The 18892-nt window shown below is 38.2% G+C and overlaps 1 protein-coding gene and 1 pseudogene across 5 annotated transcripts in view; both read right to left on the bottom strand.

The window, feature by feature from the left end:
* Positions 1-18892, bottom strand: part of GRAMD1C (GRAM domain containing 1C) — a 99824-nt gene that overhangs the window by 20319 nt on the left and 60613 nt on the right. For 4 of the 5 annotated variants that reach the window (XM_061427196.1, XM_061427206.1, XM_061427190.1 and 1 more), the window contains 3 exons: positions 16369-16487; positions 13090-13222; positions 8593-8752 (listed from right to left, as the gene is read on the bottom strand). In XM_061427196.1, coding sequence (XP_061283180.1) covers positions 8593-8752; positions 13090-13222; positions 16369-16412 — 337 coding nt within the window. In that variant the 5' untranslated portion in view covers positions 16413-16487. Of the gene's footprint in view, positions 1-8592; positions 8753-9074; positions 9126-13089; positions 13223-16368; positions 16488-18892 lie in introns of those variants that run through there. The other variant, XM_061427221.1, reaches the window with a different exon arrangement.
* On the bottom strand, positions 163-261 carry LOC133255117 (U6 spliceosomal RNA; annotated as a pseudogene).

Here is an 18892-nt window from a genome sequence, read left to right as displayed (position 1 = left end):
ACACTATTAAAACTCTAAATTGGTATTATATACATACATATTATGTATAACTATACATAAAATAGACAGTAATTAAACTATATATGATCAATAGTTGTCAAAAACCAAGATATAGAAATATTCCATTTGCATGATATCAAACTCCCATATCATATATCATTCAAAAGAACAGTTGATGAATTTCTGTATCATCCATGTGCAGCGGCCATGCTAACCTCTGTATCATTCTAATTTCAATATATGTGCTGCCAAACCAAGCACTCAAAAAAATATTTTAAAAAAAGGAATCTTTCAAGAGTGACAAGGGACACATAGCAGGTCCTGTTTCTGAATGTGTATACATATTAAGTAAATATTAAGACATGAATGGCTTTAATATCTGCTGTACTCACTATCCTACTAGTCTGAATAATGTTTCAAACTTGACTTAAAGTTCACTCCCCCAAGACAAGTATCACTGTATTCACAATCTGTTCTCTATATCACACATTAAAAGAAATCTTTCTGAGAGAGAAAAATAAATATCATATATTAACACATATACATGGAATCTAGAAAGATGGTTCTGATGAACCTATTTGCAGGAAAGCAATGGAGACACAGGCATAGAGAACAGACTTGTGAAACAGTGGGGAAGGAGAGCGTGGGACAAATGGAGAGAAGAACATATACACTACCATATGTAAAAGAGATGACAGTGGGAATTTGCTATACGACTCAGGGAGCGCAAACTGGTGCTCTGAGACACCTAGAGGGGTGGGATGGGGTGGGTGGTGGGAGGGCAATTCAAGAGGGAGGGGACATATGTATACCTATAACAAACTCATGCTGATGTACAGCAAAAACTGTCACAATATTATAAAGTAATTATCCTCCAATTAAAATAAATTAATTTTAAAAATAAACGTGTAAAAAATAATTAATCAAAAAAGAAATCCTTCTGAAAAGTATTCCTCAAAGCTAAATAAAGCCCAATGGAATACTATATTTTTTCTAAGAACCTGACAGCAATGTTGAAAACTCTTTTGTAGAAAATAAGGAAGCTCGCCTCTCCTCGTATTCCCTGGAAACACTACATGAAATAGCCCATGCATTCACGATGTTACCACATGCCAGGTATTGTGCTAAGCAACTCAGAGGTATTCACACATATTCTCACAGCAAGCCTGTGAGGCAAGAGCTATTCACATCTTCATCTCCATTGTACAGATGAGGAAACTGCAGCACTCAGAGAATTGCCAAAGCTCCATGGCTAGTCAGTGACTGAACTGGAATCTGAAATCATTCTAGCTCCAGAACACACAAACTTAACCCTATTCTACAGTGCAAGGAATTTAACTCAGAAGAATCTAAAGGAAGCAGGGCTGGGGGACATCTAGGAATAGGAGTCTGGTAGAATAAAGGAAATAGAGTAAAGCAATCCAATTGAAATTTTAATGATTTCAGGACTGGAGTTATTTATTATTTCACGGATTACGCCCATCATTACAGAATGAAAACTGTGACAAAAGCTCCCCACAGCTCACAAATCAAGTTCTAAGAATTATGTGTTGAGCACCTGTCCACATTAAGCCACAGGAAGCAGTCAAAGTAAAAGGCAGTGGTCTAAGAAGCAGGAAAGAAAAATCCCTCCAGCTCTGCCTTCACTCCAGCTACTCCTCATGAAATGGTCTGTCTCCCTGTTTTGTTATAGGTGCAGAGAAGTTAGGGATAGTGGGTAGATACCAATTTACCTCCTTCCTGCAACAATATTACGTGTAGACAAAAGCATACACATGGTAGGCACTGCAATCTCAAGTAATGGCTCCTTTGGCATAGAAATTAATCACTGAAACCAGGCAATTTACTAAGGTTCTGTGAGGTAACTTCCCAATTAGGCTTGAGAAATAGCTTTTTCTGACACAGAAGTAATATATGTTCATTATGACTTCCCTGATAGCTCAGTTGGTAAAGAATTCCCCCTGCAATGCAGGAGACCCTGGTTCGATTCCTGGGTTGGGAAAATCTGCTGGAAAATGGATAGGCTACCCACTTCAGTATTCTTGGACTTCCCAGGTGGCTCAGCTGGTAAAGAATCCACCTGCAATGAGGGATACCTTGCTCTGATCCCTGGGTTGGGAAGATCCCCTGGAGAAGGGAAAGGCTACCCACTCCAGTTATTCTTGCCTGGAGAATTCCATGGACTGTATAGTCCTCGGGGTGTCAAAGACTCAGACACAACTGAGCGACTTTCACTTTAACTTTCATGTTCATTGTAAAAATAATTCATATATTCACAAGAAAGCAAAGAAGTATAGGTATTCTATGTATCCTGATCATCACCTCCACAGAACTTATCCCAACTTGTAATTATATTTTTACTGACTTAGTGCCTTTTTATTGCCTCTTTCCTGCACTAGACTCTAAGTTCTATGTAAGCAGGGATCATGTTGATTTCAAACACCTAAGTACATTACAAGTTTGGCACATAAGTGTTATATAACCATTTTGGAATGAATAGGTGACTGTGGAAAATACAAAAAAATCGTAAGTAAAGTCGCTCAGTCGTGTTCAACTCTTTGCAAACCCATGGACTGTAGTCTACCAGGCTCCTCAGTCCATGGAATTTTCCAGGCAAGAGTACTGGAGTGGGCTGCCATTTTTTTGCAATGATATCTTCTAATTTTTTATTTTTTAATAATTTTAGAGGGACAATGAACTAAACTAGACTTTATTCCTATTTTTTCCAGTAATGTCTTTTTCTGTACAAGGATCCGGCCCAAGGTACCATGTTTGTACTTGGTTGTTATCATCTTAGTCTCCTCCAATCTATGACAGCCTCACTTTTTTCTTGTTTTTCAATGACCTAATACATTTGAAAGTACAGGTCAGGTATTATGTAGAATGTCCCCCATTTTGGGTTCACCTTAGGTTTTTTTCATGATTAGACCAGGGTTTGGATTTGGGGGATGAACACTACAGAGGTGAAGTACCCTTCCCCTCAAACTCAGGGGGTACACATAACAGCATTAACCTTGATTAACCTTGATCAATTGGTCAAGGTGGTACCTGGCAGGCTTTTCCACTTCAAAGGTATTATTTTCCTCTTTCCATATTCTATTCATTAGAAATGAGTCCCTAAGTTCAGCCCATCTCAAGGGGAGGAGAATTCAGTTCCACCTCCTGGAAGGGAAAAGATCTACATATATACTTTACCTATATTATTTGGGGCTCTGTAAGGAAGACTCCTGCTTTCTCCCCCATTTATATATTTATTCAACCACGGGTATCAGGATGGACGTACAAAGTCAGTTTATACTTTGGGTTATAATCCAGTACTATCATTATTTATTTTGCTGCTCACACTTATTTTTTGTTTGGCCATTAGAAGCTCTTTCAGGTTGATGCCTATGGCCTTTTGACATGCCTCTTTTTTTCTTTTTCAAGCACTACTTTATATTCTTGCACTATATCTGGGCTCATTTTGTATATTCCCCACCCTAGCCCTTCCCAGCTGGCTCTAGTGGTAAAGAACCCACCTGTCAACTCAGGAGACATAAGAGACCTGGGTTCAATCCCTGGGTCAGGAAGATCTCCTGGAGGAGGGCATGGCAACCCACTCCAGTATTCTTGCCTGGAGAATCCCCTGGACAGAGCAGCTTGACGGGTTACAGTCCATGGGGTCACAAACAGTCAGACACAAGTCAAGTGTGCACTGTAGCCCTAAAAGCAGCCATTTCTCTAAGGAGTCCTGGAACTATTATTTTTCAAAAGTAAGTTTCCTTCCTTAAATTTCACATTTAAGAAGGAAATAAATTGTATTCATAAAAGTATTTCAATACAATGTCTTCATATTTCATTTAAACTCTACTGTTAGATAAAATGTTCTGCATCATGACTGATAAAAACATAACTTGTGGTATTACTACCAGAAATTAACAATAATACCTTTTGTATGCAAATTGGTTCAAGGAAGTAAGGATATGAAATAAACTATTTCCACCTGGGATTATTTATTTATTAAATTCATGGTACTTTAAAGCCTCCTATCTAAATAACATCATCAGTCATATTGCTGGAGCATATTAAGCTAGCACGTGGTATTTTAAATGGAGAAAGGAACACTGCTCAACTTAGTAGCAGGTTACTATTTCCAATAAAGAATAAATACTATTTCAAATATAACAATTTGAAAGTGGCCAATGGAAAATGGTAGGAAAATTGAGACAGATAAATATAAGAAGGACCTTGGCATGAATAAAACTAAAACCACTGAGCACATACTCAACACATGTTGGTAGTATTTTGAGTACGTGTGAAAACATGCATTAGGCAGGTATGCAGGAAAGGCAGGTAATTTGGAGTTTAATTGAGTAACTAAAGAGACACAATTTGTTTTATCTTCCATTCTCTAAAAACTGGTGATCAGGGCTTCTATGCAATACAGAAACGACACCACTATTATTCTTTCTTTATTTGTAGATAAAGATGCAGTTTATATGAGTTTTAATGTTACTCTTTAGGTAAGTTATCATTAATGTGAATTGTATGGGAAGTGAATGAGGATTTTTTTTTTAAAGGATCACTCTTATAAAAGAGCAGATGAGAAAGAAAAAGAAAAAAAAATCTCATTTGATTCTTTCATTGCATCAATTGAGATGATGCAATAAAATGATGATTTGGGTTTTTTTCCCTTCATTCTATTAAGTGACAAATCACATTGATTAATTTTTGTCTGTTGACCCATTCTCAAATTCCAGGAATAAATCCCACTTGGTCATAGTGTATAACCCTTTTAATGTACTGCTTTTGTTTGCTCATATTTTGTTCAGGATTTCTATGTCAATATTTGTAAAGGATATTTGTAATTTTCTTGTAGTGTCTTTGCCTGTCTTTGGTATCAGTGTACAAGTTTTCAAAATATATTCTGGATGCAAAAACAAACAAACAAAAATCCTCATTTGCGTGTCACTTATGTGTCTGGCCACTGGGTGCCAGAGCAGGTCTTCCTACAGGAGAAGCTTGGCCAGGCAAGGATAACTAACTCACACAGCTGTATGCTGTTGTTCTTTAGTTGCTAACTCATGTCCACCTCTTTTGCAACCCCATGGACTGTAGCCTGCCAGGCTCCTCCATCCATGGAATTTCCCAAGCACAAATGGTAAGGACGCTAAGAGAGTCTAGTCATTCCTGGTGCTTGATCCTTTCAAAAAAACTTCCTCTCATTGAGTTTTTCAAAAGAATACAACTGTCTTTTAATACATTCTAATTTTTAAGAACCTGTTTATTTTCACTTATGTTTTTAAGAGTGTAGATTTAGTTTTCACCAAAGATACTTCAGTGTTTCCAAGCCAAGGTCAAACTTGATTTGGATTTGGTTTTCCTGGATTTAGTTCAGTTTTGGATCTGGATTTGATTTTAGATTTGAACTGGATTTGATTTAGATTTGACTTGGATTTAACTTTGGTCTTCATGGATTTAGTAAACAGCCTTTCAGGGGTTTCCAAACCAGGTCTAAGCTCAACAGGAAGTGGACTAGAAATACAGTCATGTCAGACAGATCCAAACCACAACATGTCCCCATCAGCAACCCTCCAGCAGGAATAGTAATATAACATGCTGGTACAGAAGAAGGTGTAGCAAAACTCCACTGGCACGACTCTGCTTCCTGAAATTTCAAAGTAGTCAGCCACTACCCTACCCTTCCTATTGTCTCCTCACTTCACTGACTTCAATGTCAGTAATCTTACAGCTAAAAAAAAAGAAAACTCCTTGAAGTGACCTTGACATTTCATGACTTGATAAGCATGACAAGCCCAGGTTATTGATTATAACTTAAAGAAAGTAAAGAGAACATGATTTGCTCTAAAGTTTCCCTTAAGCAACTGATTTTTGTTTTGACTGAGCAACTTCACTTTCACTTTTCACTTTCATGTATTGGAGAAGGAAATGGCAACCCACTTCAGTGGTCTTGCCTGGAGAATCCCAGGGACAGAGGAGCCTGGTAGGAGGCCATCTATGGGGTCGCACAGAGTCAGACAGAACTGAAGCGACTTAGCAGCAGCAGCAGCAGCTACATTCAAAAAATTAAGGTCAAGGCATCCAGTCCCATCACTTCATGGCAAATAGATGGGGAAACAATGGAAATAGTGACAGACTTTATTTTCTTGGGCTCCAAAATCACTGCAGATGGTGACTGCAGCCATGAAATTAAAAGACACTTGCTCCTTGGAAGAAAAGCTATGACAAACCTAGACAGCATATTAAAAAGCAGAGACATTACTTTGCCGACAAAGGTCCATCTAGTCAAAGATATGGTTTTTCCAGTAATCATGTATGGATGTGAGAGTTGAACCATAAAGAAGGCTGAATGCCGAAGAATTGACGCTTTTGAAGTGTGGTGTTGGAGAAGACTCATGAGGGTCCCTTGGACTGCAAGGAGATCCAACCAGTCCATTCCGAAGGAGATCAATCCTGAATACTCATTAGAAGGACTGATACTGAAACTGAAGCTCCAGTACTTTGGCTACCCGATACAAAGAGCCAACTCATTAGAAAAGACCCTGATGCTGGGAAAGATTGAAGGCAGAAGGAGAAGGGGATAACAGAGGACGAGATGGTTGAATGACATCACTGACTCAATGGACATGAGTTTGAGCAAGCTCCAGGAGATGGTGAAGGACAGGGAAGCCTGGCGTGCTTCAGTACCCAGGGTCGCAAAGAGTCAGACACGACTAAGCGACTGAACAGCAACTACTTTTGAAATCTCTCTCTTCCCTTCTCTTTTTGTGGTTAAAGAAAGTAGTAAGATTTATAGTATTACACCATGCAGATTTTCATTATGATTTTTTAAAACTCAAACTGTATTAGACTTAAATGTAAGACCTGAAACCATAAAACTTCTAGAAGAAAACTTAAGCAAGTACATTCTTTGACACCTTTCTTAGCAGTATTTTTTATGTCTTCTCTAGCAAGATAAATAAAAGCAAAAATAAACAAATCAAACTAAAAAGCTTTTGCACAGTGAAGGAGATTATAATGAACATGTAAAGGCTGCCTAATGAATGTCAGAAGATATTTGCAAATGATATATCTGATAAGGGGCTAATATCCAAAATATACAAAGGACTCATACAATTCAACAACTGAAAATTACCTGATTAAAAAAGGAAATGAGCAGAGGACCTAAATAGACATTTTTTCAAAGAAGACACACAGATGGCCAACAGGCACATGAAAAGATGCTCAGCATCATGAATCATCAGGGAAACACAAATGAAAACCACAATGAGGCACCATCTCACACCATCAGAATGACTATCACCAAGAAGATAGCAAATATCAAGTATTGGTGAGAATGTGGAGAAAAGGGAACTTTAGTACACTGCTGGTGGGAATGTAAACTGGTGCAGCCATTATGGAAAATATTAGGTAAGTTCCTCAAAAAACTAAAACTAGAACTACCATAAAATCCAGCAATTTCACTCCTAGGTATTTTCCTAGGTATTTATCTGATAAAAATGAAAACACTAATTCAGAAAGATATATGTACCCTACTATGTTCACTGCAGCATTATTACAATAGCAAAAATATGAAAGCAACCTAAGTGCCTATCAACAGATAGAAGGGATAAAGACAATGTGGTATAGATATATACAATGGAATATTGCTGTTGTTTAGTTGAATTAACACTTATCCATGAATTGTTAAAATCAAATGCTAAATTATTAATGATCTCACTAGAGATTAAAAAATAGTGTTCCTGTGGCCTGTTAGATTCAATAAAATAGATAATATAGTTTCTGGTGGTGGTTGTAGTTTAGTCGTTAAGTCATATCTGACTCTTGCGACCCCATGGACTGTAGCCCTCCAGGCTCCTCTGTCCATGGAATTCTCCAGGCAAGAATACTAGAGTGGGTTGCCATTTCCTTCTCCAGGGGATCTTCCCAACCCAGGGATAGAATTCACATCACCTGCATTGCAGGTGGATTCTCTACCACTGAGCCATCTGTGGTAAAGGGAAGCCCAAAATGGAATATTACTCATCCATAAAAAAGGATGAAATCTTGCCATTTTTGGCACAGATGGACCCAGAGAATATTATGCTTAGTGAAATAAACCAGACAAAGAAAGACATATACTGTATCATTTCACTTATATGTGGAATCACAAAACAATGAACAAGCGTAACAGAAACAGAGCCATAGATACAGAGAACAAACAGGTGGTTGCCAGAAGGGAAGGAGGCGGGGAAGGAGATAAACAGGTGAGTGAGATTAAAAGGTACAAATTTCAGATACAAATAAGTCATGGGTAAAAAGAAAAAAAAAGTTGCTTTTCCATCGCTACTGCTCCATTTCCACTGACTCAATGCATGGGGTAATATAGGCTAAATGTGATGAAGATCTTCAAATTTCAGGCTTCTAAAAAGTGATGATGGGTTAGATTTAGCAGCCCCTTTCCCCTGTTTCTTCCATCATTTTTTGATTCTTTATAGAGTGAGACTGTATTTGGTACAAAAAACAATTCTCAATCTGCACACACTTGATACAAAAGTAAACATTAAAAGACAAAACTGAAATTTTACTTAAAATTTATAAGAAAGCCTTTACCTTCATCGACAGAATCTGAAGTGCTGCTTTTGTCCAGAGAAAGATACTCATTTTTATTCAAGTCCAGTGATTTTGATGACTGTCTACTTAACCTCTTTTCTGAAGTTAGTGAAGGACTTTTGATCTGTTTCTCACTGTGGGGTTCCTCTTTCCATAACCCCTAGAAGGCAAACAATGAGTTCTTTAATAATAAACACATTTTGAAATGCTGCTCTTTGAGAGCTTTGCTTGTTATGTTTATATTACATTTGGTCCATAAAATATTGATAGATAATATAGATGATCCTAAAGTCATCTTCTTATACACTAATGAACAATACATTTATGAAGAACATCATAAAGAAGAACTCACAGACAGTTAACAACATGTGGATCACTTAAGTTGAAGGGAAAGGGGAAAAAGGACAAAAATAATGGAGTGGTCAGTTCTCTGGGGTGTGCAAGGAAAGGAGTCAAACCCAATTAGTTTCCCCAGGCAATACCTGCCCCATCAACTGAAGGAAGAGAACTCACTCATCTCTCAGGACCAGTAACTAAAGGGAAAAGGGAAAGAAAATAGAGATATAAAAGTCACATCAGAGTACAGTGAGGGAGAACAGATTAAAGGAGAAAGATTAAAGCAAATCCATAAGAATACAGTTGGATTTACTGTTAAGGGACTAAGGGGTTGTACATTAAAATATATTCAATATATACTGCTATCCATACTTTCTGGAAATGGCTTAATAAAGATATATCAAATTATAAAGAAATTTCTGTAATAAATTTAATATTAGGCCTTAAATTATGAATGCTATTACTATGTTAGTAGTAGTCAAGTAGAAGAGTACTGTAATTAGGCTTAATAGAACAGTGTGAAAAATACAAACCATATGGCAGTGTACTTTCTTGCATTGTCTGCATATAAGCAGATGAAAGACAGCAAAAGCATATAATCATTCTACCTCCTGCCCCGTGAGATCTTAGGGCAGCCCTGAACAACAGAAGCAGCTCCAGGGAGGAGGAGCTCCAGGAAAGCAGAATAACAACTGGGACCCAGGACACAATTTATTAAAATATTACAGTACCCTAAGTCAGAGGATTGACTTTTCAATCAGAGATTACTGTTAAAGTCAAGACTTGATTTATTCAGGAGTTCCACACTACAAAGCAACATGCTTATTAGCTGACCTAGGACCTCTATAGATGCTGAGTAGAGTAAATTTCCCCACGTATTTCTTGTTTTAATTAAGATTTAGTTCCTATTGTAACAAACCTGGACAGATACCTATAGGAAAAGCAACATCACTATTTTTGAATGGTTAGCATCCAGATGGTTTGTATTTCTTTGTATGCTTTTCTATATTTCCTGAATCTTTAAAGAGATTATTAATTTTGTAATTTATTAAAAACTTATTCTTAGGAAATTCTATTTCTTTTTGTTACTACCAACTTTGTTGGAGATTATTAATTTTATATCTTACCAAAAACTTATTCTTAGAAAATTCTATTTCTAACTTTTTGTTATTACCAACCTTGTTGGAAGTAAAAATGAAACAAAGTGACATGATACTTGATATCTGAGAATCTCACTGTACTTCTCCTCTTGAATGTAAAAGGCAAAAAGGGACCAAACTTCTAGATTACTTATATTCTATAAACTGAAAACATCTATCCTAAACATCAATGAAATGTATAATCAAACTTAAAACATTAAATTACTCCTCTACATCCATTTCTTTTTCTTAGAGAAAGTATGACTTCCTTTAAGAACAAAACTAGAAGGGCCAACAGATTAACTATCTTAAGAACAGGTACAGAAGACATTGTCAAAGAAGCTGTAGGAAGGACTCAAGGAATATTAATATTAATAGTTCTGAAAACCTAGTCTCAAAGTCAGATATGTGTAAAGGGATAAGGGGACTGCAAGAGATACCCTGTTCTGTTAAACCCCAAAACTCAGTGGCTTGTTCTTCTCAGTGAAAGCATACAAGGGGATTGGCATTCAGAATCACCTCCCTTACACAAGTAGTAAGTTCCTAAGTGTCTCTTGATGAATGAGTTTTACATGAAATCCATAACACAAAATCAGACTGAGATAGATGCATGATGGTCGCCTGAAACAAGCTGAAAACTTGTGGGCCTTTTACATAATCTATTTCACTGTTTCCCAAACATTTATTCACAACAGATGCTGGGAGCTCCGTGAGAGAAGGTAAAAGGGGTCCATTGCTGGCCACACACAGATTCGTCTTCAACTATAATGTGTGCCATAGTTGCTTCAGTCGTGTCCGACTCTCTGTGACCCTGTGGACTGTAGCCCGCCAGGCTCACCATCCATGGGATTCTCCAGGCAAGAATACTGGAGTGGGTTGCCATTTCCTTCTCCATTCAACTATAATAGATTATGGTTACTGAATACTTAATACGTGTCAAGGACTATTCAATGTACTTTCACATATATTAATTAATTTAGTCCTTACTTAAAAATTCCTATGGGGTATTAGTGTCCTCATCTTATTGTTGAGAAAAGAAAGGCATAGAGAGGCTAAGTAATTAATTTATTTCAGGTCATACAGTTAGAAAGTGGCAGAGGTAGAGTATGAAACCAGTGCTTTGATTTAAAATAAGAAATTCAGCACTGGCCCAAAATTTGCATCACCAATCAGAAGAACAAAAGCTGCACACTCTCATCACTTAGAATGTGGTTTCTAAGTACAATCCTTCACTAAAATCTATGGCTCCTTAGACAAGTAGCTGATACTAAGTCTGGGACTGAAAATATAAAAAATGTGCTTGGGACACATTATTGTAGAAAGAAAGGAAGCTGTCAAAAATAATCGAGTATTTCAAAAGGACAGAGGAGCCAACTTGAAGGGGCTCCCATTGGCAGAGGGGACAATCTGAGTATAACAAGTAATAATAATGATGACTGTGATTGATAGAAACTCACCAAAACTTTTTAAAAAATTGATAGGCTTATAATAATACTTGAAAAAATAAAGGAAGAAACTAACTAGCTAAAGTGCAAGTCACTCAGTTGTGTCTGACTCTTTGTGACCCCATGGACTATACAGTGCCCATGGAATTCTCCAGGCCAGAATACTAGAGTGGTAGCCTTTCCCTTAGGAGAAGGCAATGGCACCCCACTCCAGTACTCTTGCCTGGAAAATCCCATGGACGGAGGAGCCTGGTGGGCTGCAGTCCATGGGGTCGGTAAAAGTCAGACACGACTGAGCGACTTCACTTTCACTTTTCACTTTCATGCACTGGAGAAGGAAATGGCAACCCACTCCAGTGTTCTTGCCTGGAGAACCTCAGGGACGGAGGAGCCTGGTGAGCTGCCATCTATGGGGTCACACAGAGTCAGACATGACTGAAGTGACTTAGCAGCAGCAGCCTTTCCCTTTTCCAGGGGATCTTCCCAACCCAGGGATTGAACCCAGGTCGCCCGAATTGCAGGTGGATTCTTTACCAGCTGAGCCATAAGGGAAGCCCAAGAATACTGGAGTGGGTAGCCGATCCCTTCTCCAGGGGATCTTCCCGACCCAGGAATAGAACCAGGGTCTCCTGCATTGCAGGTGGATTCTTTACCAACTGAGCTATCAGGGAAGCCCTAACTAGCTAACTAGCTATGAAAATTAACTGGATGTGTCTGATTTAGTGGGCTTCCCAGGTGGTGCTAGTGGTAAAGAACCCACCTGCCAATGCAGGAGATGTAAGAGACATGGGTTTGATCTCTGGGAAGATCCCTTAAAGGAAATGGCAACCGATTCCTTGCCTGGAGAATCCCATGGACAGGGGAGCCTGGTGGGCTACAGTCCATAGCATTGGAAAGAGTGCAACACGACTAAAGCAACTTAGCACGTATGTCTGATTTAGTAGTTAGTTTAATAAGCATTTGTTGTTACTTGAGCATGGTGCTCAGGGTTCTCACCTCCCCTTCAAAACTGATCCTTCCATTACATACACTATCTATTCTGAGAACAATTCTGCTATGAATTTTTCCACCTTAATTTTTAAAAATGTCTATCCCCTTGATAGGGGCTTTCCCAGTGGCTCAGCAGTAAAGAATTCCCTGCAATGCAGTGCAGGAGATGTGGGTTCGATCCCTGGGTCGGGAAGATCTCCTGGAGGACAGGATGGCTGAAGAATACCCACTTTAGTACTCTTGCCTGGAGAATCCCGAGGTCAGAGGAGCCCAGCAGGCAACAGTCCATAGGGTCGCAAAGAGTCAGACACAACTGAACCGACTTAGCATGCACGCATCCTCCTTACAGACTGATGTTCAGGAAACTGCCTGGTAACTCTGCACCATATCCAGGTCTGAACAGAAACATATATTATTCCCATATAATCTCTGCTACTTAAAGGCTTAAAACTCTTGCCCTAAAATAAAAGAGCAGCTTCACATCTTAAGTGTTTAAACATTTTGTATACTGTATTTTTATTTGATCTTCCATTATGATGAAAACATGGTAATTTCAGATAGATTTTAAAAGGGAATCATATACCAACCCCTTTTGGTGAATTTCCTTCAATTGACTCTGATTCTGAAGCCCGACTAATTGATTCACGGGTAAAACTGATTGACTTGGATAATTTTTCATCTCTCTCCCCATAGTCATCCAGGCTGCTTCTTCCCGGACTTCTGTAAGAAACAGAGCATAGAAACATAAACAAGGTTACTTCTGAACAAATAACTGATTTAGTCTCCTCATTCAGGTCCTTTTCTATTATAAAGCATTTTGAAGACAATTTTTTTTAAAGTAACAGATAAGCTTCTACCTATAACAAAGTTATATTCTTAACTCACATGCAAATTGATCTCACTGCTGAAAATAAAATATGCTTATGTAAGATTTTATAAACTTCAGAAACCATTTAAAAATGAACCAAGTACAAATGGCCATAACAGCAACTAATACATTGAACACTGCTTGTTTAAGTTTTAGTTGTGAACAATGAAGATGCTTCGAAAGGGTCAAGGTAAGTGTTTGAGTTGGATGCCAGATGGCACCAGAAGGCAGTTTTAGATCTCATCCCCTCCCTTCAGATTCAGTCCCAGCTGAGACAGCACATCTCTCTGAGAAGGGGAACCTCCTGACGTCTGAGCACAGAGCCCATCCATCAGTCCATGCTCTCCTCATTCCTGAGAACAAAAATTCCTAAGGTTAAAGGAGAAACTTCTCAAATGATCATAGGGACACAGACTACAATAAATGCCTTGGGACTTGCTTTTCTTCTTTCAGGGAGTGGAAAAAAAAAAAAGGAAAGTGTATGAAATATAAAAGGAGCACAAAAGGATCTCATTTCCAGTGCTCAATTTTATTGAGCGATTAGTATTACTATTTGATCATTACTATATTTAGATGTAAAGCTCTTCTAAAATAAAGTAGTAGCCTGACATCTGAAGCCAAGTTATCCTGAGAAAGAAACAGAAAAGCCAGAAGAGTCTATACTATACTATTCCACTCAAGTAATACTTAGATCTACTCCTGGCCAATAGAATGGTAGCACCTTGAAGGAACAGGAAAAACGGCTCCTAAAGACAAAACCACGAGCTGAGTGCCTGTAGCTGAGGATTTTAAAGATGGAGGTGGATTGTGGAAAAATAAAAAAAAGAGGACGGACAATGAAGAAAAGATTGAAAGTGAAGAGAAAAAAGATGAAAGAGCAGAGGAAATAAAGGTCTGGAAAGGTGTGAGGCAGACACACTTCTCTCAGAGGTTGGAAGAACAGGAAAAGAGTAGAAGAGCAAATGAGGATCCCGCCACATCTTCTTTTAGAAAGCACTCAATCACCTGAAGAAAAGCTGGATGTTACACTGTGTTACCGTGCACAAAGCAGCAGATCAAAAATATTTACTCCTTCTGTCTTCAAAGACTAGAAACTTTTCAAGTCGGCAGGGACCTTGGAGATCACCTAGTTTAACTGCCTCCTTTCACAGATGAATAAACTGAGGATCAGAAAGGCTAAGCGATTTGCCTGAGTTTGCTCAGCTGCTAGGTGGTGGTAAAGTTCAGACTAGAATCCAGATCCTCTTTACCACCATCCAAGGCTCTCTGCATTATGTCAAGTGCTTTTCTACCCAACTCCAGAACCTGACAGAGGCTAGTAAACTTTACAAGGAGAGTAGTCCAATGGAAATGTTTAGCTTTACAGAAAACTAATACAATATACATGTGTAACCCATGTTAAAAAAAAAAAAAGACTGCAAAATATTAGTGCTGAGTTGACACAATATAAATAGGATCAGTACAACTAGAAGACTATCTGGATATGTACACATATTGAGACTTCAAAAGCTTTCCATCTTAAGACTTATTGTTATAGAATTTTAAAATAAATAATTTACCAAATTTTTCATTGTTTTAATTCATATACTATAAAATTCACCCAGTTTAAAGTGTACAATACAGTTGTTTACCACCATCACCACTTTTTAATTTTAGAACATTTTTATCACCCCAGAGGAAATCCTATACCCATTAGCAGTCACTTCCATTCTTCCTCTGCCCCAGTTCCTGGCAACTACTAACCTACTCTCTATCTGCATGGATTTACTGATTCTGGACTCCACTTCATGTAGGTGGAATCATATAATATATGATCTTTTGTGACTGGCTCCTTTGACTTAGCATAATGCTTACTGCAGAATTTTCACGTATTATCCTGAGTTATTTGTATTGCTTTGATCTCAATTACCACTGGACAAAATGCACTTTTATTTGACAGGTTAATAAAAATGTCCACTCTTCCAAGTGAATTCCCGTCAGTCAAAAATAGTCTCTCTCTACTCTGAATTTTTTCCACAATACCTATTGCTCTTTTGGGCCCTTTTCATTTTCAACCTTCTATTAAAAGTATTTGCATTTTCCATAGTGCTATAAGCTCTTTTCATCAATGCATTCAAATATTTATTGAGTGCCAACTACAAGTCAAGCATGACACTAGGGTATCCTTGAGAAAAGTCATATTATCTTTGTACCCTCAAAATATCTTCCAGCTGATTTACTTTATTGTTACATGTATGTTAGGTAGCATATTCCAAATAGTCAAATATATGGTTTTTCCAGTAGTCATGTATGGAGGTGAGAGTTGAACCATAAAGAAGTGCTAAAGAACTGATGCTTTTGAACTGTGGTGCTGGAGAAGACTCTTAAGAGTCCCTTGGACAGCAAGGAGATCAAACCAGTCAATCCTAAAGGAAATATTCATTGGATATTCATTGGAATATTCATTGGAAGGACTGATGCTGATGCTGAGGCTCCAATGCTTTGGCCACCTGATGCAAAGAGCCAACTCATTAGAAAAGACCCTGATGCTGGGAAAGATTGAAGGCAGGAGGAGAAGGGGACGACAGAGGATGAGATGGTTGGATGACATCACTGACTCTATGGATATGAGTTTGAGCAAACTCCGAGAGATAGTGAAGGACAGGGAAGCCTGGCATGCTGTAGTCCATGGGGTCACAAAGAGTTGGACATGACTGAGCGGCTGAACAATAAATGAGCTAAGAACTTAGTAGGTACTTCTCCATATCCTTAATAAAACCCCCATGCTTTATGCAAATCCTAGGTGACAGTTAAAAACTTAGAATTACATCATCTGATCTGTATTTGCTTACCAATTAACAAACTATTCATTGTCCTCATCTTTTAGTCATTCCACTACAGAGCAGCAAGAGGCAAATTTCACCCAAGGTGAAAGAGAAAACCTGAATTAATAGTCTAAAAGACTTCTGCTTTGACTAAAGATTGATAGATCTTGACATTTCAAAACATTTTGTGGTACCTTGGCTGCACAGTATCCTCAATCGACAGGGAAAAGTTCTCCATCTCTTCAGCATGTAAGCCTAGCTCAGTGCCATAGTCCTCCTGGAGCAGCTGCCAGAATTCCTGTCTGGTCAAGCCCTAGAATGACACGAAGATTAGCCTAACCATTGGGAACATAACAAATTATAACACAGTAATTCAAAACATGAACTCTGACGTCAAAATGACCAGCTGTGCTGTTACTAATGTATGGCTTTGGAGTTGTTTGACCTTCTAGATGTCCGTTTTCCGCATCCATAAAAAGTAGGTCAACAGAACGTATCTGACAGAGTTGATACTGGAAATAGGTAGACGATTTTTAAATGTGTACTATAATACCTACTGTGAATGGGAGGCAAGATATTTAAAATCCTCTTTTTATAAAATAATTTGTTAATAGTTTCTGGCAATTACTAATCTGTAATTTAAAATTTGCAATCCAACCAGTGTACCAGGGTGGTGATCACCATTCAGAATTCCAATCAATTCAGAATCCCCTCCCCTTAATTTATAATGTATCTGAATATTTTAACTATATGTGAAACCTCATATATCAATAAATTTTAAATTATATTTTCCTAAAATACAAACGTCTGGAGTTTAGAATATTTCCTTTTTTATTTTTATTTAAAGGTTTTTTTTAATGTTGACCATTTTTATAGTCTTTATTGAATTTATTACAATAGTGCTTCTGTTTTATGCTTTGGTTTTTTGACTGTGAGGCATGTAGAATCTTAGCTTTCTGACTAGGGATCAAACCCATCCCTGCTGCACTAGAAGGTGAAGTCTAATCACTGGACCACCAGGGAAGTCTTTATTTTTATTTATTTTTCATAAAGTTCAGCTTGTTCTTTCTTTGTAAGTATCACTGGTGGTTGTTCAGTCGCTCAGTCATGTCTGACTCTCGGCAACCCCATGTACCGCAGCATGCCAGGCTTCCCTGTCCTTTACCATCTCCCAGAGTTTGCTCAAACTCATGTCCATTGAGTCGGTGATGCCGTCCAAACATCTCATCCTGTTATTCCCTTCTGCTCCTGCCTTGAATCTTTCCCAGCATCAGGGTCTTTTCCAATAAGTTGGCTCTTCTCATCAGGTGGCCAAAGTATTGGAGTTTCACCTTCAAGGTACTATCAGTCCTTCCAAGAATATTCAGGGTTGATTTCCTTTAGGATTGACTGGTTTGATCTCCTTGCAGTCCAAGGGACTCTCAAGAGTTTTCTCCAACACTACAGTTCAAAAGCATCAATTCTTCAGTGCTCAGCCTTTTTTATGGTTCAACTCTCATATCCATACATGACTACTGGAAAAACCATAGCTTTGATTAGACAGACCTTTGTCATTAAAGTGACCTCTCCTTTAATACACTATCTAGGTTCATCATAGCTTTTCTTCCAAGGAGCAAATGTCTTTAATTTCATGGTTGCAGTCACTATTCGAAGTGATTTTGGAGCCCAAGAAAATAAAGTCTATTACTGTCTCCTCATCTATTTGCCATGAAGTGATAAGACTGGATGGCATGATCGTTTTTTGAATGTTGAGTTTTAAGCCAGCTTTTCACTCTCATCTTTCACCTTCATCATGAGGCTCTTTAGTTCTTTGCTTTCTGCCATTAGGGTGGTGTCATCTGTGTATCTGAGGTTATTGACATTTCTCCTGGCAACCTTAATTCGAGCCTGTGCTTCATCCAGTCTGTCATTTTTCATGATATACTCTGCATATAAGTTAAATAAGGAGGGTGACAGTATACAGCCTTGACGTACTCCTTTCCCAATTTGGAACCAGTCCATTGTTCCATGTCTGGTTCTAACTGTTGCTTCTTGACCTGCATACAGGTTTCTCAGGAGGCAAGTAACGTGATCTCTTTAAGAATGTTCCACAGTTTGTTGTGATCCACACGTCGGTCTTTAGCGCAAAGAAGCAGATGCTTTTCTGGAATTCCCTTGTTTTTTCTATGATCCAGCAGATGCTGGCAATTGATCTCTGGTTCCTCTGCCTTTTCTAAATCCTGCTTGGACATATGGAAGTTCTCGGTTCACATATTGTTGAAGCCTAGGTTGAAGGATTTTGAGCATTACCTTGTTAGTATGTGAAATGAGTAGAATTGTGTGGTAATTTGAAATTCTTTGGCATTGCCTTTCTTTGGGATTGGAATGAAAACTGATCTTGCCCAGTCCTGCGGCCACTGCTGAGTTTTCCTAAGTTGCTGGCATACTGAGTGCAGCATTTTCACAACATCATCTTTTAGGATTTGAAATAGCTCAGCTGGAATTCCATCACCTCCACCAGCTTTGTTCTTAGTAATGCTTCCTAAGGCCCACTTCACTTCATACTCTAGGATGTCTGATTCTAGTGAGTGACGATATCATCATGGTTATCTGGGTCATTAAGACCTTTTTTGTACAGTTCTTCTGTCTATTCTTGTCACCTCTTCTTAATATCTTCTGTTTCTGTTAAGTCCATCAGGGTTAAATAATCTAATATAAAAAAATCATGTATTACAAAGG

Source organism: Bos javanicus, chromosome 1 (genome assembly GCF_032452875.1).
Source record: "Bos javanicus breed banteng chromosome 1, ARS-OSU_banteng_1.0, whole genome shotgun sequence".
Classification (NCBI taxonomy): Eukaryota; Metazoa; Chordata; class Mammalia; order Artiodactyla; family Bovidae; genus Bos; species Bos javanicus.
This window is presented reverse-complemented; position numbering and strand designations above follow the sequence as displayed.